This window comes from Triplophysa rosa, linkage group LG3 (genome assembly GCF_024868665.1).
Source record: "Triplophysa rosa linkage group LG3, Trosa_1v2, whole genome shotgun sequence".
Lineage (NCBI taxonomy): Eukaryota > Metazoa > Chordata > Actinopteri > Cypriniformes > Nemacheilidae > Triplophysa > Triplophysa rosa.
In genome coordinates, this window is record NC_079892.1 from 8,882,767 (window position 1) to 8,903,727 (window position 20,961).

General features: G+C 36.7%; 2 protein-coding genes across 2 annotated transcripts in view; one reads left to right on the forward strand and one right to left on the reverse strand.

Annotated features, from left to right (window-relative positions):
* The window catches only part of dock4 (dedicator of cytokinesis 4), a 64,002-nt gene extending 51,015 nt beyond the window's left edge, over positions 1-12,987 (reverse strand). The window contains exon 1 of the mRNA XM_057329358.1: positions 12,784-12,987. Within this exon, the coding sequence (XP_057185341.1) occupies positions 12,784-12,820 (37 nt within the window). The 5' untranslated portion in view covers positions 12,821-12,987. The remainder of the gene's footprint in view (positions 1-12,783) is intronic.
* A 121-nt stretch (positions 12,988-13,108) lies between these two features.
* znf277 (zinc finger protein 277) lies at positions 13,109-20,885 on the forward strand. The gene is made up of 12 exons (XM_057329544.1): positions 13,109-13,166; positions 16,054-16,261; positions 16,414-16,502; positions 16,584-16,666; positions 17,847-17,938; positions 18,897-19,007; positions 19,450-19,582; positions 19,683-19,750; positions 19,842-19,938; positions 20,107-20,149; positions 20,251-20,425; positions 20,542-20,885. Exons 1-12 carry the CDS (start codon positions 13,133-13,135, stop codon positions 20,726-20,728), a joined length of 1,320 nt encoding a protein of 439 aa, XP_057185527.1. The 5' UTR covers positions 13,109-13,132; the 3' UTR covers positions 20,729-20,885.
* The last annotated feature ends 76 nt before the right edge of the window (positions 20,886-20,961 follow it).

Consider the following 20,961-nt stretch of genomic DNA (forward strand, 5'->3'; position numbering starts at 1 on the left):
ACACCCGTCAAACATGATCATTATAAATATACTTTATTATCATGAAAATACCTGAGGAGGCTTGAGGATCAGTGATAAAAACATGTCCTTACGCATTTCCTAGAACTACTTGTGTTATGGTCTTCTTCTGCTGTGCGTATTTGGAGTTTCTGCACGAGAGCGCCCTCTGGCTTTCGGATGCAGTAGCATTTTACCGTACGGCACTCACAAATTGTGCATAAATCACGTGATATATATTTTCGGTTAACCGGGCATATGTCTACTTGCTAGACACTACTTCCGCATTTGCCCGCGACACTGTTGTCATGCGGTTTCTACGTCAGTGAAGGCGGTAACAAAGGGTAACGTGGATATGACCCCATTGACAGGCGACTGCACAGCCCCGTTTCACTGTTTAGAATGGCGATTTTCTGACTATTTACAAGTAGTTGGAAACATTTGAGATATTCTAAGTACTACATATATAAGTATATACTATATAACACTGGCCTAGTGGTTTTTGGATATTTTACTGCAAAATTGTTACAAACTGTACCTTTAACAGTTATTGATTCTTTGCGGAGGTGTATCAGAAGTTAAGTTTGGGCCACATAACGTTTGCTTCTGTTGTTACCACAAACCGTCTATTAAGGCTAATTTATGGTAGCCAACGTGCCGGTTTTCATGTTGCTTGTGTAACCAAGCTTGAAACATGTTTGCAAGTGACATAGGAAGACACTCTATTTCCCTCTTGTTTACAAACCATCCATGTTAACAAAATTACAAAATAAAATATGCCCATTACAACAGATGTGATTTTAATTATTATTAAACATTAGGGGCTTTCGCACTGCAGGAACGATTTCATAGTTCCGGGACGATTTGCCGGAAGTACCCGCTCAGGCTGTGCAGACAGCGTAGGACATCGCAGAACTGCGCCTGCTCCGTGATGTTGAATTACTTTCGTGAGACTTGTAAATCTCACGTGCATCGATCCAGGAAGTCAAACATACATATCTAATAGGGAAAATTGGCTGACTTTTATTGAAAATAGTATTTTAAAGTTTTTAAATATTATTTTTTATGATAGTTTTTGTCATCACAGAGGGCCCTGATGGTTCGCTTTTGTAATATTAATTTGAAACATATATGGGCAAAGAGCCAACTATCGTCTAAGGAATCAGTTACAGCTGATATGTCTGAGTATCGTCGATACACTATAGTGTCATCAATCTGAACAATCCTACACCGATCACAGCATCCTCCATCATTCTGCCGTTTGTCGTTGTTCGACGGACACGCTTGAATGACCTTGTTGTCGACCGGCTTACGTCAATAAATAGTTCCTTTTGCCAGTGCGAATGCAATCGGGGAAATGGCCTGAGGGAAAACTCTTTACTCATTTCGGAACGTTGTTCCTGAACTTATCTGGTCGGAAAGCACCTATTACGGTGGACTAAGCACCACTAAAACAGAAATTTGCCTGTTGTAGATCCATTTCATGAAATCTGCAGATTTTCTCCCACAGTCGGCACAGTAAATGTGAGAAGTATGCAGATTTCATGTGGTCCTGTTGAGAAAAGGTCCATTAATGAGGATTAAAGTGTTTAAATGTAAAAATATTTTAACTTCCACTTACTTCCTGAACACTTTTAATCTTACCTTTTATGAAATGCATGTACAGTATGAGTTACAAACACACATGACATCAGCTCATAAATTTTATTATGAAATACCCCTTCAGATGGTAAAAACACTAGATTCGCAGATACGGAAAACCTGTTTGTATTGACACCACAAACTGTCCGAAAATGTCGTCTTTAGAAAAAACTAACTTGAATGAACATTAAATATCAGAAGTAACACCAGCACTACATTATTCTCATTCTCAGACGTGGCCTTTGTGTGCAGTTACGAGAATATTATGACTTTCAGAGATTAGATATTCACATATATATTGTTTTGCTTTGTTCGCTCCCTCAGCAAATGTTTTATTTTCATATAAAATGGTACTATTATGGTTTGCGGAATAATAAAACCCATCTGTGACATCACTCATAATAGATACTTGACATTAGCAAATGTACGAGGAAGATTTAGAAATACAAATTAATTTTGTTAGCAGTCTACTGTGCAAGATTAGAAAGCTGAAACAAAGAGAAATTAGAAAAAGACTTGTATTTTAGCAGATCTCTGTAATGTCTCTGCTTCTTAGATTTGTCTCATGAGATGAAGTAATCCTGTGCTAGTCATTTTCAGACATTGTAACATGCTGTGCTCAGATTTGCCATAATACAATCAAAAGTCAGAAAGTGCAATGTGAAATCAAACATAAGAAAATACAAGCAACCGTATCGGACACACGCACCTGGCGTGTTAAATTTCGGTCTGTGCTTGGTTATAACATAACAATTTGTTTTATATATAATTTATATTAGTATTCATTTATATTAATATTTTATTGTAAATTAATTGTATTAAATAAATTAAAACTACTTAACAGTTATTGATTCTTTACGGAGGTGTATCGGAAGTTAAGTTTGGGTCACACAACATTTGTTTATGTTGTTTCCAATGAAACCGTCTTTCAAGGCTAATTTATGGTTGTGCCTAGGACCTACGCTGTAGCCAACGCTGCCGGTTTTCATGTTGCTCGTGTAACCAAGACAAGAGCCGAGGAAGAAGCAGATTGTTTTGTGCGTTGACGGAGAAGCACTCGGCAAGTAAACAGGCACTTTTGTTGCAGCTTCAGTTGTTAAATACAGAACAAATAATTTACTTAGAAAATTCATTCGGAAATGCGTATGAGTAAACATGACGCTATCGCAGAGTTTTTTGACCTGAGGGAGGGGTTCAAGCAGACCAATCACAGAGCTTGCATTCCACGTAGAATTGACGAGTTGTGGCATTTTTGGAGAGGTGCATGTCAGGCTACGCACAGCCAAAGGGCGTAGCTACAGCGTAGGTCTTACGCACTGCACAACCATAAATTAGCCTTTAGTTGTAGTCAATGATAAAATATGAGGATAAAAGTAATTTCAGTGTCAACAGCATCACTAATCCAAATTGCAAACACATGACTGTTTTCAAACACATTTCCTGACCTGAACACTCCCACTTTCTGTCATTGGCCGTTTAAATAAATAGCTCCGCCTCAAACTCGCGCCATTGGTTGAGCCCATGTTGTCAGGCCTGTTGAGATTCTCAAACAAGTAGAGCAATGTTTTGAAAGCATCACAGAGCCACAGTGTTTACGCTTTCCGGTGAAACCTACAGCCTACAAATGGCTAACTTATAGTTCTCTCTGCAAAATACTGTTTAACAGGGATATATGCATTATCACATTGAAGATATACGTTGCAGTGTTAAGTCTCCCGAGTTATGATTTTCCTCTAGGTCACGGCCTTACAGTATCCATATAAAATTCTCTGATAATAGTAACTGGTCTGTCAAATAGTTGTTTCTGATATGCTAAAATAAAAAATGTGATGAAAAATGTAGAAAATATAGAACATTTTACAAATACAAAAAACGTATTATTAAATTCTTATTAAAGATATCTTAAAGAAATTTATACAGATTTGGAACAACTTGAGGGTGAGTAAATGGAGACAGAATTTTCATTTTTTGGGTAAAATGTTCCTTTAAGACACATTAAATTTTTTACAGCTTCATAAAAGAAAACAGCAACCTCACCTGATATTGTCTGACAACCGAATCAAAGTTGATAGTCTGCGTTCAATAAAGCCTGAAGTCAGGTGGGAATGTTGTGTAGCTTCTCTCTGCGGCGCACATGACGCCCCTAACCACAATGCCCAGAGGAAGAACTACAGACACGACGATGGGACCGAAACACACAACAAGCTCTGTTTTGGGAATCTTTTTGTCTCTTTATCTAATTATCCAGAACACAAAAATACTGTACTGGATAGTAGGGCTGCAGCTATTGATTCTTTTACTAATCGAGTATTCTACTGATTTTCCATCGATTAATCGGGTATTTGGATAATAAGTACTTTTTCTTTATTAAAAAGCAATACTAAATATACAAGAGAAAATAAGACAGGTCTCTTAAAATGAGTAAAACAACTCATTTGTTTCCTTTGTAGAACAATTAAAGTTTTTATTGCTGAAATTGCATACATTAATATCTGTGAAAACTAAACCCATTTAGTACATTCCATTGCCATATTAAATTCAAAATGCAATATAATACAAATATATCAATAAGAAACATGAATAAAAATAGAAAGAATAATAACAAAGGTAAACAACTAACTTCAGCTTATGCATGATGCATTTAGTTTATATAAATTACAAATTAGTTTTAGTTTCTTTTTTTTACTATTAACGTAAATAGTAATATATATGTTAGCCTATGACTTTTATTTTGGCAGCTTGTCGGAAGACGCTTATTTTTTAGTATGTCTGTTTCTTCACTCAAACAATAACATGTTCGTGACATAAACTCTCAGAGCAACTCTGGATGTGAAGTTCATGTCCTCATAAAGCGCAGACGCAGACAAATGTATGAGCATCACGATGCGTGTAGCACGTCAAACTGTGCAGTTCATTCCCTCAGACACGCAGAACAGACAGATGACGTGTAAATAACAGGATTCGGCATCCACATCTAGTTTGATGGACTCAATGCAGCCGGAAAACAAGTTTCACTCGCAAAATAGATTAAAACTAAAAGTAATTTTACTAAAAGTAAAATAGCAGTTCACCATTTCAATAAGCTATCAGTTATTTATCAGCATGAGAAATATGTGTGAGCGTGTGAACAGACTAAAATGCGTGTGTCTCACGGTGAATGCGTGAGACTTGAGAGCTCTGTAACATGAACAGAGTTTAGCGGGCTGTGCGTCAGTAATAACTGTCTGTGGGGAAACGCAGTGCTCCGTGTGTACTGTAGTTAAATGGATTAAATGAGGCTTCGAGGCAACAAAATTTGCCTCAATGATTTTTTGTATTTGAATTACTTAAGTTACTCGAGGAATCGTTTCAGCTGGGTATCGATTCTGATGTTCCATTTCGATTCGATTCCGATTCAAAAGCTCTCTATTCGATTCGATTCCAATTCACAAGCTCTCTATTCGATTCGATTCTCGATTCGAATAAATGATTACAGATTTATTACAAATCCTATAGATATTTCTAAAAAAGATCAGTAAATATCACATTACAATGGTGAATTAAAAAATGAAATGAAGAGCCATTAACCTGTATATTAAACTTTAAACACACTTGGGTATATTGAAACAGAACAGGTTATTGTTTTTAAGATACCGCTGACTTTTATGTGAAGGTGATGTTAAATTCGACGACACACCTGCATCGGCATATTAATTAAGCAATGAATGAACGATATGCTCACGTTAATGAATATTCAGTGCTTGCGGAAATATGAAAGAAAAAAAATTGATTCACAGTTTTTGAGAATTTCATTTAAAAAATCGTTATTTTTAAAAACGATTGATAGAGTTTTTTTCCCAGCCCTACTTGACAGCTTGAGAAAGTCATGAGAATGCAACACATTTCAGAACCGTGTTATCGCCTGACCGAGCTTCGTCAATCTGATGGACGGTTTGAGGAAAGAACATGTCTCTGATGCTTTTATTTAAAAAAAACATGGAACAGAAGCTGCAGTCGATGGAATTTATTAAACAGGCTTTTTAATGGTTTTGCGAAATTCTCCGAGCAGGGATTTGTTGCCGTTTCTCTAAATGTCTCCGATTGCTCTCTGACAAAACACAGACTCCCCCTGAAGCTTCTCCTGACTGAGCTTCATTAGCGACTAATTGACTGCGTGCGAGAAATATGATCCCGTTGGCAATATGAAGGTTTGAAAGACAAAACGCATTCCTCTTCAGTGCTGCTCGAAATGGGTGCTTAAAGGAACAAGCGCGCATGAAACAGGCCGCATTAAACAATGTTTGTGCATTGTATTTCATGTCTTATGAGGGCATTTGATAGGTTTGTGACAACAAGGAACAAGCCATTATTCGCAAAAACAATAACTAATTGGTACTTTACAGTCATTAATTGCATCTAAAATACTAAAAACTAATGCACAATGCTTCAGTTGAATAGTGCAATCAATTTTTTCACTTGCATTTTTTTAAACACTGAGGTCTCCACATCAGGGACGGTCTCACTGTTCACTTGGAAAAAAACAAACCTTGTGCAACTTCGCAAACCATTAGGCGAGAGAAACTTCACCTTACTATCAGCGTGGCGGCTATGAAAAACAGCCGACAAACTCTGACAGATGGTAACAAGCACAAAGACAGCAGTTTGGTGAGCGAGTGCCCTTCTCAAACCCTTCCCACACAGACAGTCATGCTCGACATGCATTCTGACAGCAACCAATGAGCGCAACTGTTCAAATCGTACTTTAAACTATACCTGAAAGACAGGTTACACTGTCCATGGTCACTCGTCTGTGGAACTTTAGTCTTACAGTATATGATTAATAACGTGCCGGCTGTTTTTAAGGGGAGCTAGAGGTCGACATGTTTGGCACATGACAGCTTTATAACTGACATTTCTCAGTATGTGTTGGTCTCTGTGGTGGGGCTGCATGATTAATCGTATTTTAATCGTGATAAGGAATTCTGCCTCCCACGATTAAAGCAAAATCATAGCGATATTAATGTATAAATGGCAGGCAAAAAACATCATTATGATAATGTCAGAAACTGTCAGAAATGGATTATGGCATGTATTAATTGGCTGGAAAGGGTAACAAATATGCTAAAGTGAAATAAAACTGACAGAATGATCGTGATTATTAAAATCTTGAGCATCTTGAGTTGCCAAACAATTAAACGCAATTAATCGCATCCAGAATAAAATTTTGTGTTTACTAGGGCTGTCAATAGATTTTAATCGCGATTAATCGCTCCCTTTTCGTGCGATTAATTGCACACGTATAGTGAAATTAAACATACACTATTTATTTCGTTTAACATGTTTATTTTAGTGCTGTCAATCGATTAAAAAAAGTTAACTAACTAATCACACACAGCATCTATGTTTTTAAATATACTTTTACATTCTAATAATTTCACATTGACATTTTATCTCCAAATTAATGCAGAAACAACACATTTCTGTAACAGCATCATTTTATGAATGAAAGCCAACATTCTAATATTGTTGGCTTTGCAACTGATGGTTTTTAAAATATATTATTTTTTTCGACTAATCAAACCCACTATAATAAATGTGCCCTTCCTACCTGACATACTCTGTGGTCATCAAAAGTGAATCATTTACAAAAAAACATTGTAAAATAAAGCTATTGTAAACAGGACAGTTCAACACGGTAAAAAAAATCTGTCACTCTAAAAAAAAGAGTTCTAAACTGACAGGATAATTGTGATTAAAATCTTTAGCAAATTAATTGTGATTATTATTTAACCCATTATTGTGTAGCCTTAATATGTCGCCTTAATATGTCGTTTATAAGCAATAAAAAGTGAATACTTTACAAAAACGATTGTAAAATAAAGCTATTGTAAACATGATAGTCACTTGTCATATATAGTTTGAAACCTAAAAGTTTTCTAATTTTCTTTCAAGGGACAAAACAGTTCATAGGGAAAACATCTGTCAAGCACAACTCTGTTAATAAGAAACACAAAAAACCTTCACATGCAGAAATAAAAACGTCAACGTGACATTAGCTGTCTAATATTTTTATGTCTACGGAAAAATAACAGCATGACTTTGGAACACGGAAGGTGTGAGTAAACAATGACAATTTCCAATTTTGGTTGAACTATTCCTTTAAACCCTTGAGACTCACAATCAAGCTCTGAAAGCTCACAAACGCTCAGTCTAAAACGTCTAGAGATTTCTGTTGCTGGAAAGGCCACACAAAAATGAATCAAATATTGGTATAAAATATTTGAAAGGCATCAAAAAGTGTTTCTTTCTTTTTGCAATCGCCTGGAGGGTGCCAGGAATTATGGGAGTGAGTAAAATCTAAGTGGATGCTGGAGAACAGGATGCACTATGAGCTCATTGTACCAAAGATTAAACCCTGGAGATTGTTTTGGCAGCGATGGAGAAAGTGGCATGTTGGTTGTTATTGAAATGGTAACACTTAAAAATGAGTTCTGCACACATAACAATAAATTATTCAGAAAGAGCTGTTGAGAGGGTTGTAAACATGACCGATTAAAATCTATAGTCTTTGCAATGGCAGTATTGTTTCTACAGGAACGTTTTGAGAACGTTTCAAAGCTCTAATGTGGCGCTTTAACACCTTGATATGACACACAAAGTTGTAAGGCCCAATCCCAATTCTATTTTCTACCCCTTCGCCTACCCCTCGCCCCTTCCCCTTGCCTCTTGAAACAAAGTGGCAAGGGGAAGGGCTACAAATTTTCCGTTAAGAAATGGGACACCACTACTACACTGTTATATGTCATCATATACGTCGTTGCTAGCTCGTCACGTCAGAGGACATGTGCCGATGCACCGGGTATATGACATAAAAATATATTTTCTAGTATCGTGCAATCAGTGCTGTCCGCTAGCAAACTTTAGCGATTTTTTTGCAAACGTTAAAAGAACATCACCGTAAATACTAACACAAGATTGAATGTAACATACATAAAAGGAAAAATTGTCATAAAAATCCTTATTAATGGCAAAAATTACTTACATTTATGGGTCTGCTTGCTCGAGTGAGCGGCCATGTTGGAAATTTCTCTTAGCCCTTCGTTTGAAGTGAGGTCCCGAAAAATCTTCGTTTGAAGGGCTATCTGGCCCTTCCCCTTACCCCTAGCCCTCCAACCAAAAGAGAATTGAGACACCACTACCCCTTCACATGAACGCGCCAAACGGAGGGGTAGGGGAAAGTGTAGGGGTAAGGGGTAGAATTGGGATTGGGCCGTTTTGAGAACGTTTCAAAGCTCTAATGTGGCGCTTTAACACCTTGATATGACACACAAAGTTGTAAGAACTGTGAAAGCTTGCTAAGGGCCTTAAACCTTCAAGCTTTTCGAAATCTTTATGTTTGTGACACTTTAAAGTGCGCATAGCTCTGTTCTTAAACCTAGTGAGCTGTCTTGCTGTCATATTAACGAATAGTTAGCATGGATAAACGAAAGTCAAACATGTTTTAAGCATGAGGGCGAGTAAATTTCATTTTTATTTTTCATTTTAGAGCGAGTCTAACCGAATCCACACCAGCATTTCACAGATCTTATCTTATCTCTTTCTCGCAGTGGCAGCATGCCTGCTGACCAGGGTACAGTAGGTGCCTAGTCAGCGTGTGACAAAAGAAAGAGACTAATTTGTATGCCGAATGTGCTGCCATCATAAATCCAAGCTGAGATGCGAGAGAACAGGACATGATGATCCCAGGCTCATCGCATTCACTACTAAACACTTTGAGGTGCTTTTGAGGTGAAAGCAAGTACAGCAGCGAATGTTTCAATTCTGCATTAAATTCTTCATTTCTTTAGAAATCTGAAGAGATGTTACATGTTGATGGTTGGTGCTGGGTCATGATGGTCCTCAAGTTCTGAGGTAGTTTTACTCTTGTATATTCATTAGAGATGCACGGATATATTGGCCAATAATCTGTATCGGTCAATAAAAGAACATTTTCACACTATCTGCTGATAGTTTATAAACGGACAAGAAAATGCAATGAATTTGTGCTCTGTATCTCGAAAATGTTAAAAAACATCACCCGTTTGATCTTCAATATTAATAGTCATTAAAGAATTAATAACATTCAGAAAATTCAGAAATATTTTAATCTTCAGAATCAATATCTTCATATATTACTCTGAATAAACGGCTTTTGGTATCGGTGGAGAAATTTTGTATCGGACCCGGTACATATCTAATATTCATTGCTGTTTTTTAATATTTTTTGCATTTTAATTAGTGTGTTGCTTCAGAAATCAGTTATTGAGCAAGTACATTAAAAAGTATATGTAAATTTGCCACAATTGGCGATTCATAATTTGACCTGCCGGGTATGGTTTTGTGGGAAACGTTAGTTAGACGGATACAATCTTCATTTTTAAAAAATGATTTTTTTAACCCAGCATTGTGTCAAAAAGGGATGAACCCAGTTAATAATAGGTTAAATTAACACGGAAAATGTTTATAATTGACCCAACAATGGGGTAAAACAACCCAGCATTTTGAGTTGAAACAAAAATAACCCTGCATTTTTATAGTGCAAGTTCATACAGTAACCTGCAATTTATGTTTCAAACGGAGATGGCGATAGAGAGACGAAAGCTGCAGATTTGGCCATTGTGTTTCACACTTTGCTACATTTTTAATATATCATAAAAATAGTTTTGTACAATTTATTCGGAGACCCCAGTGCCCTGTTCCATTCTGTTGTCCACGGTCTAGCTTTTGTACAACGTAAAAACAAGCTTTCTAAGAAACGCGTTTGATCTGGATCAGCCAAACCTGAAACCAGCCAATTACAGGCCTTCCTTAACACCAGTAGTCAAGCAAATGATTATGACAACCCTGTGTATAATTTCTGCATCATTCCTGATGTGCATGTGGGAATCTGGAACACAGAAGTTATGAGCATTAGTGCTGGAAGAGTGACATTAGCTTTCACTTTTCCAATTAAATCTTTTGAAGATTATGGCATAATTATAAACCAATATGGTCTTGTCAAACTGTCTTTTCCCTGCTGCCTCCTGCAGGTTCCACATGGTGGCTTACTTCACTAGTCAATCAGCATCTGAATTTAGCAGGGATGACATTGAAAATGATGTGATTTCAGACAGAGTTTCACAGATACATTATCACAATTTCATTTGGTTTTCTTTGGTGTAACTTGACGGAGAAGCCAGTGACGTTCAATGGCCAAACTTCTGTTCGAAAGGCCACTGCTTTATTTCATACATTTACTGTAAATAGCAAATGGTTCATTCATCTGAATTTGCAAGCAATACTAATAAAAAGCCAATATTTTGGTCGGTGCGTATGCTTGTGTGTAAATGTGTATTCATGCATGCATGTGTATTTCTGTGCCATCGCGGCTGGACTCTATCCATATTTCATGACTGATAAAGGTTTCGGCTGTGTACACTTTCCGAAGAGCAGCACTGTAATATGCAGCCATTTTGCCATATTCCTGTGTAACATGCTTCAGTGCAATGGGTCTCAATTGATGGGCCATTACCCAAAAATGGGTCACCGGTCTGTACTGTTTAATAGCAAAATAAGAAGGCTGAAAAGGGAAACAGAAAATGTTTCCTATCGTCTGTTTCTTTGCTGACGTCAGAGGCTTTGTGCCCAATCAAACTTTTTTAAGTATTCAAGAATGTTGGCACAAATACTTCTTCCACTGGGTAGAATCTTCTCAAAAGATGCCAACATGGACTGGCTGTGTGTGACATGCCTTCATCCAAAAAAATACAGAGTACATAGTACATACATAAAAAATTACAGGTTCACTTCCAGTGGGACCAAACATCCAGTAAATTATTGCCGTAATATTACAAATAAATTACATTTCTGTTTTCAATGTTTGATCACATGGACATTTTTGGTACTGTGTTGGGATGACATCACAAATCTTAGTCCAAAACAGCTGAAAACCACTGCTCCGATGCTTTACATTAGCTCTTCTTATCGCAAGCTGTGGATCATTGCTAAATTGTTCGCTAAAGTTATAAATGTAAAAAATATGAATATAGAACATTTTAAAATAAATTACCTATATACCTCTCTTCTTCTATTCGACCTTATGTCCTCTTTAAATTAAGAAATGACCAAATATTTACTAAATCATCCAAACCAAGGGCAAATGTGGGAAGGCTGTCAGCAAAGATTTTCATTCTTATATTTATATAATATTACAGGATATAACTAATAGAAACCTAACAGGAGACCTAGCCCATGTGGACTTCACTCACTGTAGTGTATATTAGCTCTGGACTCATGAGTTCTAATGGCACTAAAATTACTCTGTTTCTGTCTCCCCATCAGCCAATGAGAACTGAGCACCACATATTCCAGACTGCTCATCTGCCAAAATACATCCTTAAAACCTTCAGCGGTTCTCACCACAAAATCGTACAGAAAATGCAATAGTGGAAGTAACCCTGTCAAAACTGCGACAATACAGATCAACACATGATGTACATTTTGTTGTAGGCTACTCAATACAAGCAATACGCAATGACTTTACAACATGATTCATTAATCACTATGTGCAGAAAAGGGTGTATGGAGATGTAAAGAGGTGATAAATACAGGTGCTTTGAATTTCTGCAGGTGAAAAAATAAGACGGAAAATAAACAAATATTACGTAAATAAACGTAAACTCACATTCATTGTTAGACATATTGAAGTAACGATAGAATAATGCTAATGAATATATTTTTTATTAAACAGGACTGTTGCGGTTATAAATGTGAAGATTCACAGATCTGGTCGTTAAATGAATTAGAGAGTCTGTATGAAGACAAAAGCTCAGTCTTTACTGCGGCTATTTCATCTTATTGCTGCGTATAAGACCTAACGTTATCCAAGATGAACATTTAAATCAACGAAGCAAAACAAAACAAATCATTCCAGTCAGAAAAAAATCTTTCAATTATTTTAATAGAATAAGAAAGCACATGATATTCGTTATTTAATCACTTGCTTTCAAATGTTCGTCGATTAGTTATTTCATATGCCATCGGTTGTATGTCATATTATAAATGCCATGGCTCATTATCGGACCTGCAACGACGAACACCAGCTATTATAACTCGCGTTAATTTAACGAGGATAAAAATATTACTTACCAACGCCATATTTTTCATGTTCAGTAGGTATCCACATCTTTCCGCGTCAAGTAAAAAAAATAAATCAAATAAATGCTATAAAACAGAGCAGTTGCGGCTGATACTATCCATATTGTTGTTGCACAGCGTTGCACTGTATTGTTCTGAGGGCAGAGCCACAGCAGCATCCCACATACAGCACATTTTCTCAGCCCTGAAGAAAAACACGATTGCCTCATGGGAAATGCAGGAAATGAATGAGAAACGAAAGATGGATAACTACAAGACCCATAAACCACTTCGTGGCGGTGGGATCATCTGATTGGTCAATAAATTATTTGCCGCGTCACATGACTAGGAAAAGACAAACATGGCCGCCCAGGCGCACAATACCAATTTGACAGGTTGGTTAAACAAACTATTATTATTACGACATGCATTGGTTTTATTTTTTGGTATTCGTCTTCAAAGACTAATATGTATTGTAATCAACATTTTAACGTGTCCGCAGATTTAATATTACGGTGTCCGACTATTACCATCAGGCAATATAACACATTTGGCTATCTAAGTTATTACGTTATAATATGCAGAAGCCTTACGCCATATTTACATGATTTCGTTTTTTTTCTCAAAATGGGCACTTGATAATGAATCTCGTAATCGAGATGTGAGTTTGAAAAGCTTCTAATAGCAGTATCGAGTCCCAGCAAACCATTTATTAAGGTCACTACGAAGTAAATAACGACTATAAAGTGGGCTTAGGACTCGGAGTACAAATGTGTCAGGAGGGTGACCCGCTGTTTGCGTGAGTCACCGTCATTTTGCGTGATTCAGTGGCTTGTTTGTGTGACTGTGAATATTGGGCATCTTGAGGAGGTTCGTGGGATGCTCGAGACAGCGATGCTTTCTCACTAGTGTGGGTGTGCCTGTAACATGCCGAAGTCCCCCACATAAGTCAGAGCTAGACTGAATTAATGATCTATAACGAATTCATTAGCTTTAATACTTTTAAAGAGCACACCTTTCTAGAAGAAGGTTTTAGAGTCCCAAAGAAATTACAAACTGTTCAAAAAGTCTGGAAACTGTGAGTGTCAAAACATGAATGGAGCCTGTTCATTGATACCCAGCAGTGTTAGTAGTAAACTAAAACGTAAAACATTTCATTTAATTGAAATAAAAGAAAATATAGGCTAAAATATTACTTGACAAATTAAACCAAATGTAAATTAGAAATACTGCCTTATCAATTAAATAAAATAAGTGCACAGTGATCACTAAAATCTACAAATTTACAAATAAATGAAAAGCTAAACTAAAACTAATAAAAAAGTAAATGAATCCTATGCATAAATACAGACCCGATTCCAAAAAAGTTGGGACACTGTACAAATTGTGAATAAAAAAGGAATGCAATAATTTACGAATCTCATAAACTTATATTTTATTCACAATAGAATATAGATAACATATCAAATGTTGAAAGTGAGACATTTTGAAATGTCATGCCAAATATTGGCTCATTTTGGATTTCATGAGAGCTACACATTCCAAAAAAGTTGGGACAGGTAGCAATAAGAGGCCGGAAAAGTTAAATGTACATATAAGGAACAGCTGGAGGACCAATTTGCAACTTATTAGGTCAATTGGCAACATGATTGGGTATAAAAAGAGCCTCTCAGAGTGGCAGTGTCTCTCAGAAGTCAAGATGGGCAGAGGATCACCAATTCCCCCAATGCTGCGGCGAAAAATAGTGGAGCAATATCAGAAAGGAGTTTCTCAGAGAAAAATTGCAAAGAGTTTGAAGTTATCATCATCTACAGTGCATAATATCATCCAAAGATTCAGAGAATCTGGAACAATCTCTGTGCGTAAGGGTCAAGGCCGGAAAACCATACTGGATGCCCGTGATCTTCGGGCCCTTAGACGGCACTGCATCACATACAGGAATGCTACTGTAATGGAAATCACAACATGGGCTCAGGAATACTTCCAGAAAACATTGTCGGTGAACACAATCCACCGTGCCATTCGCCGTTGCCGGCTAAAACTCTATAGGTCAAAAAAGAAGCCATATCTAAACATGATCCAGAAGCGCAGGCGTTTTCTCTGGGCCAAGGCTCATTTAAAATGGACTGTGGCAAAGTGGAAAACTGTTCTGTGGTCAGACGAATCAAAATTTGAAGTTCTTTTTGGAAAACTGGGACGCCATGTCATCCGGACTAAAGAGGACAAGGACAACCCAAGTTGTTATCAGCGCTCAGTTCAGAAGCCTGCATCTCTGATGGTATGGGGTTGCATGAGTGCGTGTGGCATGGGCAGCTTACACATCTGGAAAGGCACCATCAATGCTGAAAGGTATATCCAAGTTCTAGAACAACATATGCTCCCATCCAGACGTCGTCTCTTTCAGGGAAGACCTTGCATTTTCCAACATGACAATGCCAGACCACATACTGCATCAATTACAACATCATGGCTGCGTAGAAGAAGGATCCGGGTACTGAAATGGCCAGCCTGCAGTCCAGATCTTTCACCCATAGAAAACATTTGGCGCATCATAAAGAGGAAGATGCGACAAAGAAGACCTAAGACAGTCGAGCAACTAGAAGCCTGTATTAGACAAGAATGGGACAACATTCCTATTCCTAAACTTGAGCAACTTGTCTCCTCAGTCCCCAGACGTTTGCAGACTGTTATAAAAAGAAGAGGGGATGCCACACAGTGGTAAACATGGCCTTGTCCCAACTTTTTTGAGATGTGTTGATGCCATGAAATTTAAAATCAACTTATTTTTCCCTTAAAATGATACATTCTCTCAGTTTAAACATTTGATATGTCATCTATGTTGTATTCTGAATAAAATATTGAAATTTGAAACTTCCACATCATTGCATTCTGTTTTTATTCACAATTTGTACAGTGTCCCAACTTTTTTGGAATCGGGTTTGTATTTGAAATGAATAAAAGCACCACACATCATTTCTAAAATAAATAAATATACTGCAAATAAATATACAAAAAATATAAAAATAAATGCAAATCTAAAATATGAATATAACTACAATAAAATATAAAAGAAAACAAAAAACAACTCCGTTGGATTCTGCTAGGACAATTGTAAGAGGAAGTTTGGTTAAAAGTAATTACGAAAAAGTTATAATGTGTTTGCATGTGCCGCTTAGTACATTTTGGGTGGATTATGTCTCTAAACGCTGTTTAGTGAATGATAAATATTGTTGAAAGTAACCTACAATGATATTTAAACCGACAATGTTCTTTCATTGTCAGGTGACCAGGATTGTATTCTAGAGCCACTTTGTTTCCCCGAGCACCTGAGTGCTAGCACCTGTCTGTCTTTCAATGACGGCCCTCCAGTGACCTGTGTGCTGTGTTCAGACTCTTTCCCCTCTTCTGAAAAAGACCAGTTGCTCAAGCACGTGGTTTTGGATCACAAACTGGTCATCGCTGATGTCAAACTCATCGCAGATTTCCCACGGTAAGACTTTATTAGATGACTACAGTAAATGCACACCACCAGCACATTACAGTCGGTCTCCAAGATTTCTTATACATATGGTGTTATCAAATTGTCTTTTTGTTTATACTTGCAGATGAACCTAATAATCATTGATAACCACTTTGTTGCAGGTACATGTTGTATTGGAAGAAACGATTTACAGAACAGCCCATCACAGACTTTTGCAGTGTTATAAAGACCAACTCGGAAGGTCCAGTAGGTAAGGAGACATGATCTACTATATTATTTATATTGATCACTTTTGGACTGGAGTCTTAAAAAACTCTTTGGGTCATTTCAGAACAACAAGAGCACTACTTTCTATTATGCGATGCACTGCCGGAGGACAGAATCCTTAGGGAGCAGCTGCAACAGAGACGACTGGTGAGTCCTGTCGCTACCAAACATTTGCTCTGGAATCAGCTTCCTGTGTGACACATGATTATGTATATTATGTTTTGAACATTTAGAGCGGATTCTAGAGCAGCTCTCCTGATCTGAGAGATTTGTTAAATAACACCCAAGGTCCTTGATCTAAATAGACCTTGCAGTACATTACAAAGCATAATCATATGTAAGCATTATATTGATAAGCGCAGGCTATTTAAAAGGCATTTAGAGGGATAGTTTAGCCAAACATAAAAATTGGGTCATTATTTATTCACTCTCATGTCGTACAAAACCTGTATATGATTATTTTCTTCTATGGAACAGAAAAGAAGATCTTTTGAGGAATGTCTCTGTGGTTTCGTGTCCATACGATGAAAGTCAATGGGGGCCAGTGTTTTTTGGTTCGCAATGTTATTATAATTTTCATAATTCATTTCATAGGCAGAGAAAGCTGTTACAGTGTTGGAAAACGTTATACATTTGAAATATTGTGCAGTAATGCACAAAAAAGACCATGTGAAATTTTCAATTTTGTTTTCATGTCGTCTGTAACTTCATACAGCTGCAATACAGTTGCTGTAAAATAAAAGCGTTTAAGGTGGGTGTCTGGCCAGAAATCCCACAATGATTATGTACCTGGAAGTTCGGAGAAAACAATTAGCACATCGCTCCGCAAGAAGCCCGAGCCTCCGTTCCTCCCCCACCGCCCCCCTGATTGTTTTTGCAGAGATATTATGAGTCAACATAATCATCTCAAACACATTTCATCTCAGGCAAAAATCTGTGATTGTGGTTGCTAGGCAACCTGCGTTCTCAGCACCTCTGCAGTCGCCTCAGCAGTGTGGCGACCAGCTGTTTAACAGCGCAGCTGTGACCTTTCTCAATCATTCCATGAAACTCTCGAGATGAGAGGATTAGCACTGTTTGTTAAACACCGTTAATTTGCCGTTTGCATCTGCGGTAATTGCTCATGAATATGACGAACCAGCAGCGGGTTTCACAAATGCGGAATGATAAAAACACAGTGCTGACACACTGTGATTCATAATAATAATAATTATTATAACCGTTGTTATTATTATTCTTGTTTATGGAATCAATTATGTAACCATATTTATAACGCATATTGAAAATAATAGATGAGTGTGTGATGATGTTTGATGTGTTTTAATAGGAGGAAGTTCTGGACCAGCAGCAAAAAGAGAGGGACGATACAACCTTTCACCGTACCTGTATGTTCTGCAATGAAGAATTTACAGGAAACAGGTGAATGCTGATTCCGAATGGGTCAGACGTTTAAAGTTGTCCTGTTGTCAGGTAGAAATAGATGGAGATAAAACTATGTCTGCTTTTATATCCGGATACCTGTAATAGATTAGTGTTGAAATTAGTAGAAGCCACCCGTAGCGATGGAACAGATATATAATTTCTGAAAAAGTTTACAATAAAGTTGTATTTGTCAACAGTGGTAACTGCATTAGCTAACGTGAACTAACAGTGAGCAATATAGTTTTTAGCTTTTATTAATCATTGTTAATGTTAGTTAATATACAGTTGTTCATGTTAGTTCAGTGTGCATTAACTAATGTTTACAAACACAACGTTTGATTTAAAAATGTTTTAGGAAATGCTGAAATTAACATGAATTAAGATGATGCTGTGGAGGTATTGTTCATTGCTAGTTCATGTGAGCTAATGCATTAACTAATGTTAACAAATACAACTTTATTGTAAAGTGTTACCTTCATTTCTTAAATCTGCTGAGTCTAAGTTTTAAGGCACGATCAAATGTTGCCTTCTCCTTGCAGTTGTATGGTAATGTACAATAGCTTGTTTATACATAAAATAAAATGTATGTATTAAATCTATGTAAAATTGAATAAAAAACATTGTAAATGTAATGTATAAACCTTGTATTTCATTTGTTTTTAAGTAAAAGTCTTGATCATTTTCTGTAATTTATCATTACTGTTAGTTATGCTTACACAATGGTACAGCTTACCCTAAAACCTGTGGCACACTTTACACCAGATCTGTTATTTTGAAGGAAATGCTTCATCAAATAATTCAGATCGCTGTTTCTGATAGGCTTCTTTATAGTCACATGACAAAAATTAAGAAACGTTTATGTGAGTGACACGTCCTTTATTTACAGAGAGATTAACTTTACTACTTTTACATTAAAAGAGATGCCTTAGTAATTCTGTATGTTGTGTTTCTACAGGTCTTTACTTCTCAACCACATGGCTAAAGAACACTCATTCAGCATTGGTCTGCCGGATAACATCGTCTACTGCACAGAGTTCCTTGATACGCTTGAGTGGAAACTAGAGAAGTTAGTGTTTTAAGATTTCGATTCTAAATCTTTTTGGTATTTAACTGACAATAATATTTAAAAAATCACACTCATTAGCACAAATAGTCATAGTGGCGATGGATCAGGTCCGCCACCTATTGGTGATTGTTATTCTTGTAGTTAATTTTATACCAGCAGTCTTTTGTGTTTGTTTTTCATTAATGTTTTACATTTGGTTAATTTTAAAATCATACACAATGTAAAGTTATTTCTATAAATTAAGTTTTAATAACCTTTCAATTAAGATTCTGTTTATTTGACAATCCAACATACTGTAAGTGTTTTCTTAGGCTGGTGGTATCATTATTCATAAAGGTTATTATTAGAAAATATACAAAAATAAATACGTTTTAACATAAATGTAACTTACATAAGGCACCACGAAAAATGTTGTACCTATACATATAATCTTTTTTAATAGTATGCAGTGTCTATACTGTGAGAAAACATTCAGGGACAAAACGACCTTGAAGGATCATATGAGAAAGAAGCAGCATCGGCGAATCAACGCCAGGAACCATGACTACGATCGCTTCTACGTCATCAATTACCTGGTACGTCCATATAAATATATTCCTCTAAGGCTTCTTATGACATTGGATTTAAATTTGATGTGCAGTCAGTTTGGTTGAGATCTTTGTGCTGGTGTTGCAGGAGTTGGGAAAGACCTGGGAGGAGGTACAGTCTGAAGATGACAGAGATTTGTTTGAAGATGAGGATGAGTAAGACCTTTTACTTGATCTTCAAAGGCTAATGAAATGTCTTTCAGAGGTCAAATGTTCAGTTAAATTCTCATTTACCAACTCTTTACAGTGATTGGTCAGATTGGCAGGCTCATCCCGTGTGTGCCGTATGTCTGTTTTGTGAACAGCAGACAGATACGATGGAGAAAATCTACACGCACATGAAGGTATCTGAAATAATCTGATATAAAATATATTTTGAGAAATGTCTGTTTTCATACAATGAAAGTCAATGAGGTCCAGTGTTCTTTGGTTACCAATGTACTTCAAAATATCTTCCATTTCCTTAAGCTTTAACATAAGTGTCAATTATAACATTGTTTTTTCTTCTTCAGGAAACTCATGAATTTGACCTGCACATGTTAAAAACAGATCTAAGTGAGTATAATTTTATATCTAAGATGAGTATCGGCTGTTTTGGAGACACATTATGCTTCTCTTACATGAAACAAGATGTATTTTTTTGTTTTTTTTGCCAGACCTAAAGTTTTACCAGCAAGTCAAACTGGTGAATTACATCCGTCGTGAGCTACACCAGTGTCACTGCTATGGCTGTCAAGAGAAATTTGGAAGCAAAGAGGAGCTGGTTCAACACCTTGTTAACACGGGTCATATGATGCAGCTACCGGAGGTCTCCCACTGGGACCAACCACAGTAAGAATTCACTTTTATTAACACATTATCACAAATATTATATCAGATCAGCTGCATGTACTGACAAGGTTAGATGGTCCTTTTAGTTTGATTTATAATTTAAACTCTTTTTCTAGATACTACTTTCCGACATACGAGAACGATGCTCTACTTACGGGTCTGTCGGACAGCGAGAGCGAATCCGATGGTCCAAATCACAGCTCTGAAGTTCCTGTTATTTCAGAAGATATCTCAAACCTCAAGCTCTTAAAACAGACCAGCGTCCTTAACAAACTTTTGAAAGACAGAGGCAGTTCCAGCTGAAAACCAGTGATGCCAAAATAATTCATCTGGTGACACCTTCAGTGTTCAAAAAGAAAATGTCTGATTTTTGTGACATATCATGACAAATAAACATTATTTATACACATATGTCTTCGATGGAGAGGTCTTTCAATAGAAAGTGCTGGTAAAAAAAGTTTTGCAAATGCTCAACAACTAAAATAAGCTTGTGTATTAAGATTTATGTAGTTACATGCACAGAGTTCCTTTAACGT

What these genes read in the sequence shown, in the direction of transcription:
- znf277 (XM_057329544.1), top strand. Translation starts at nt 13,133, where the DNA reads ATGGCCGCCCAGGCGCACAATACCAATTTGACAG. An exon ending in TCTACGTCATCAATTACCTG is followed by an intron (nt 19,583 to 19,682) that starts GTACGTCCATAT and finishes CTGGTGTTGCAG; the next exon opens with GAGTTGGGAAAGACCTGGGA. An exon ending in AAATCTACACGCACATGAAG is followed by an intron (nt 19,939 to 20,106) that starts GTATCTGAAATA and finishes TTTCTTCTTCAG; the next exon opens with GAAACTCATGAATTTGACCT.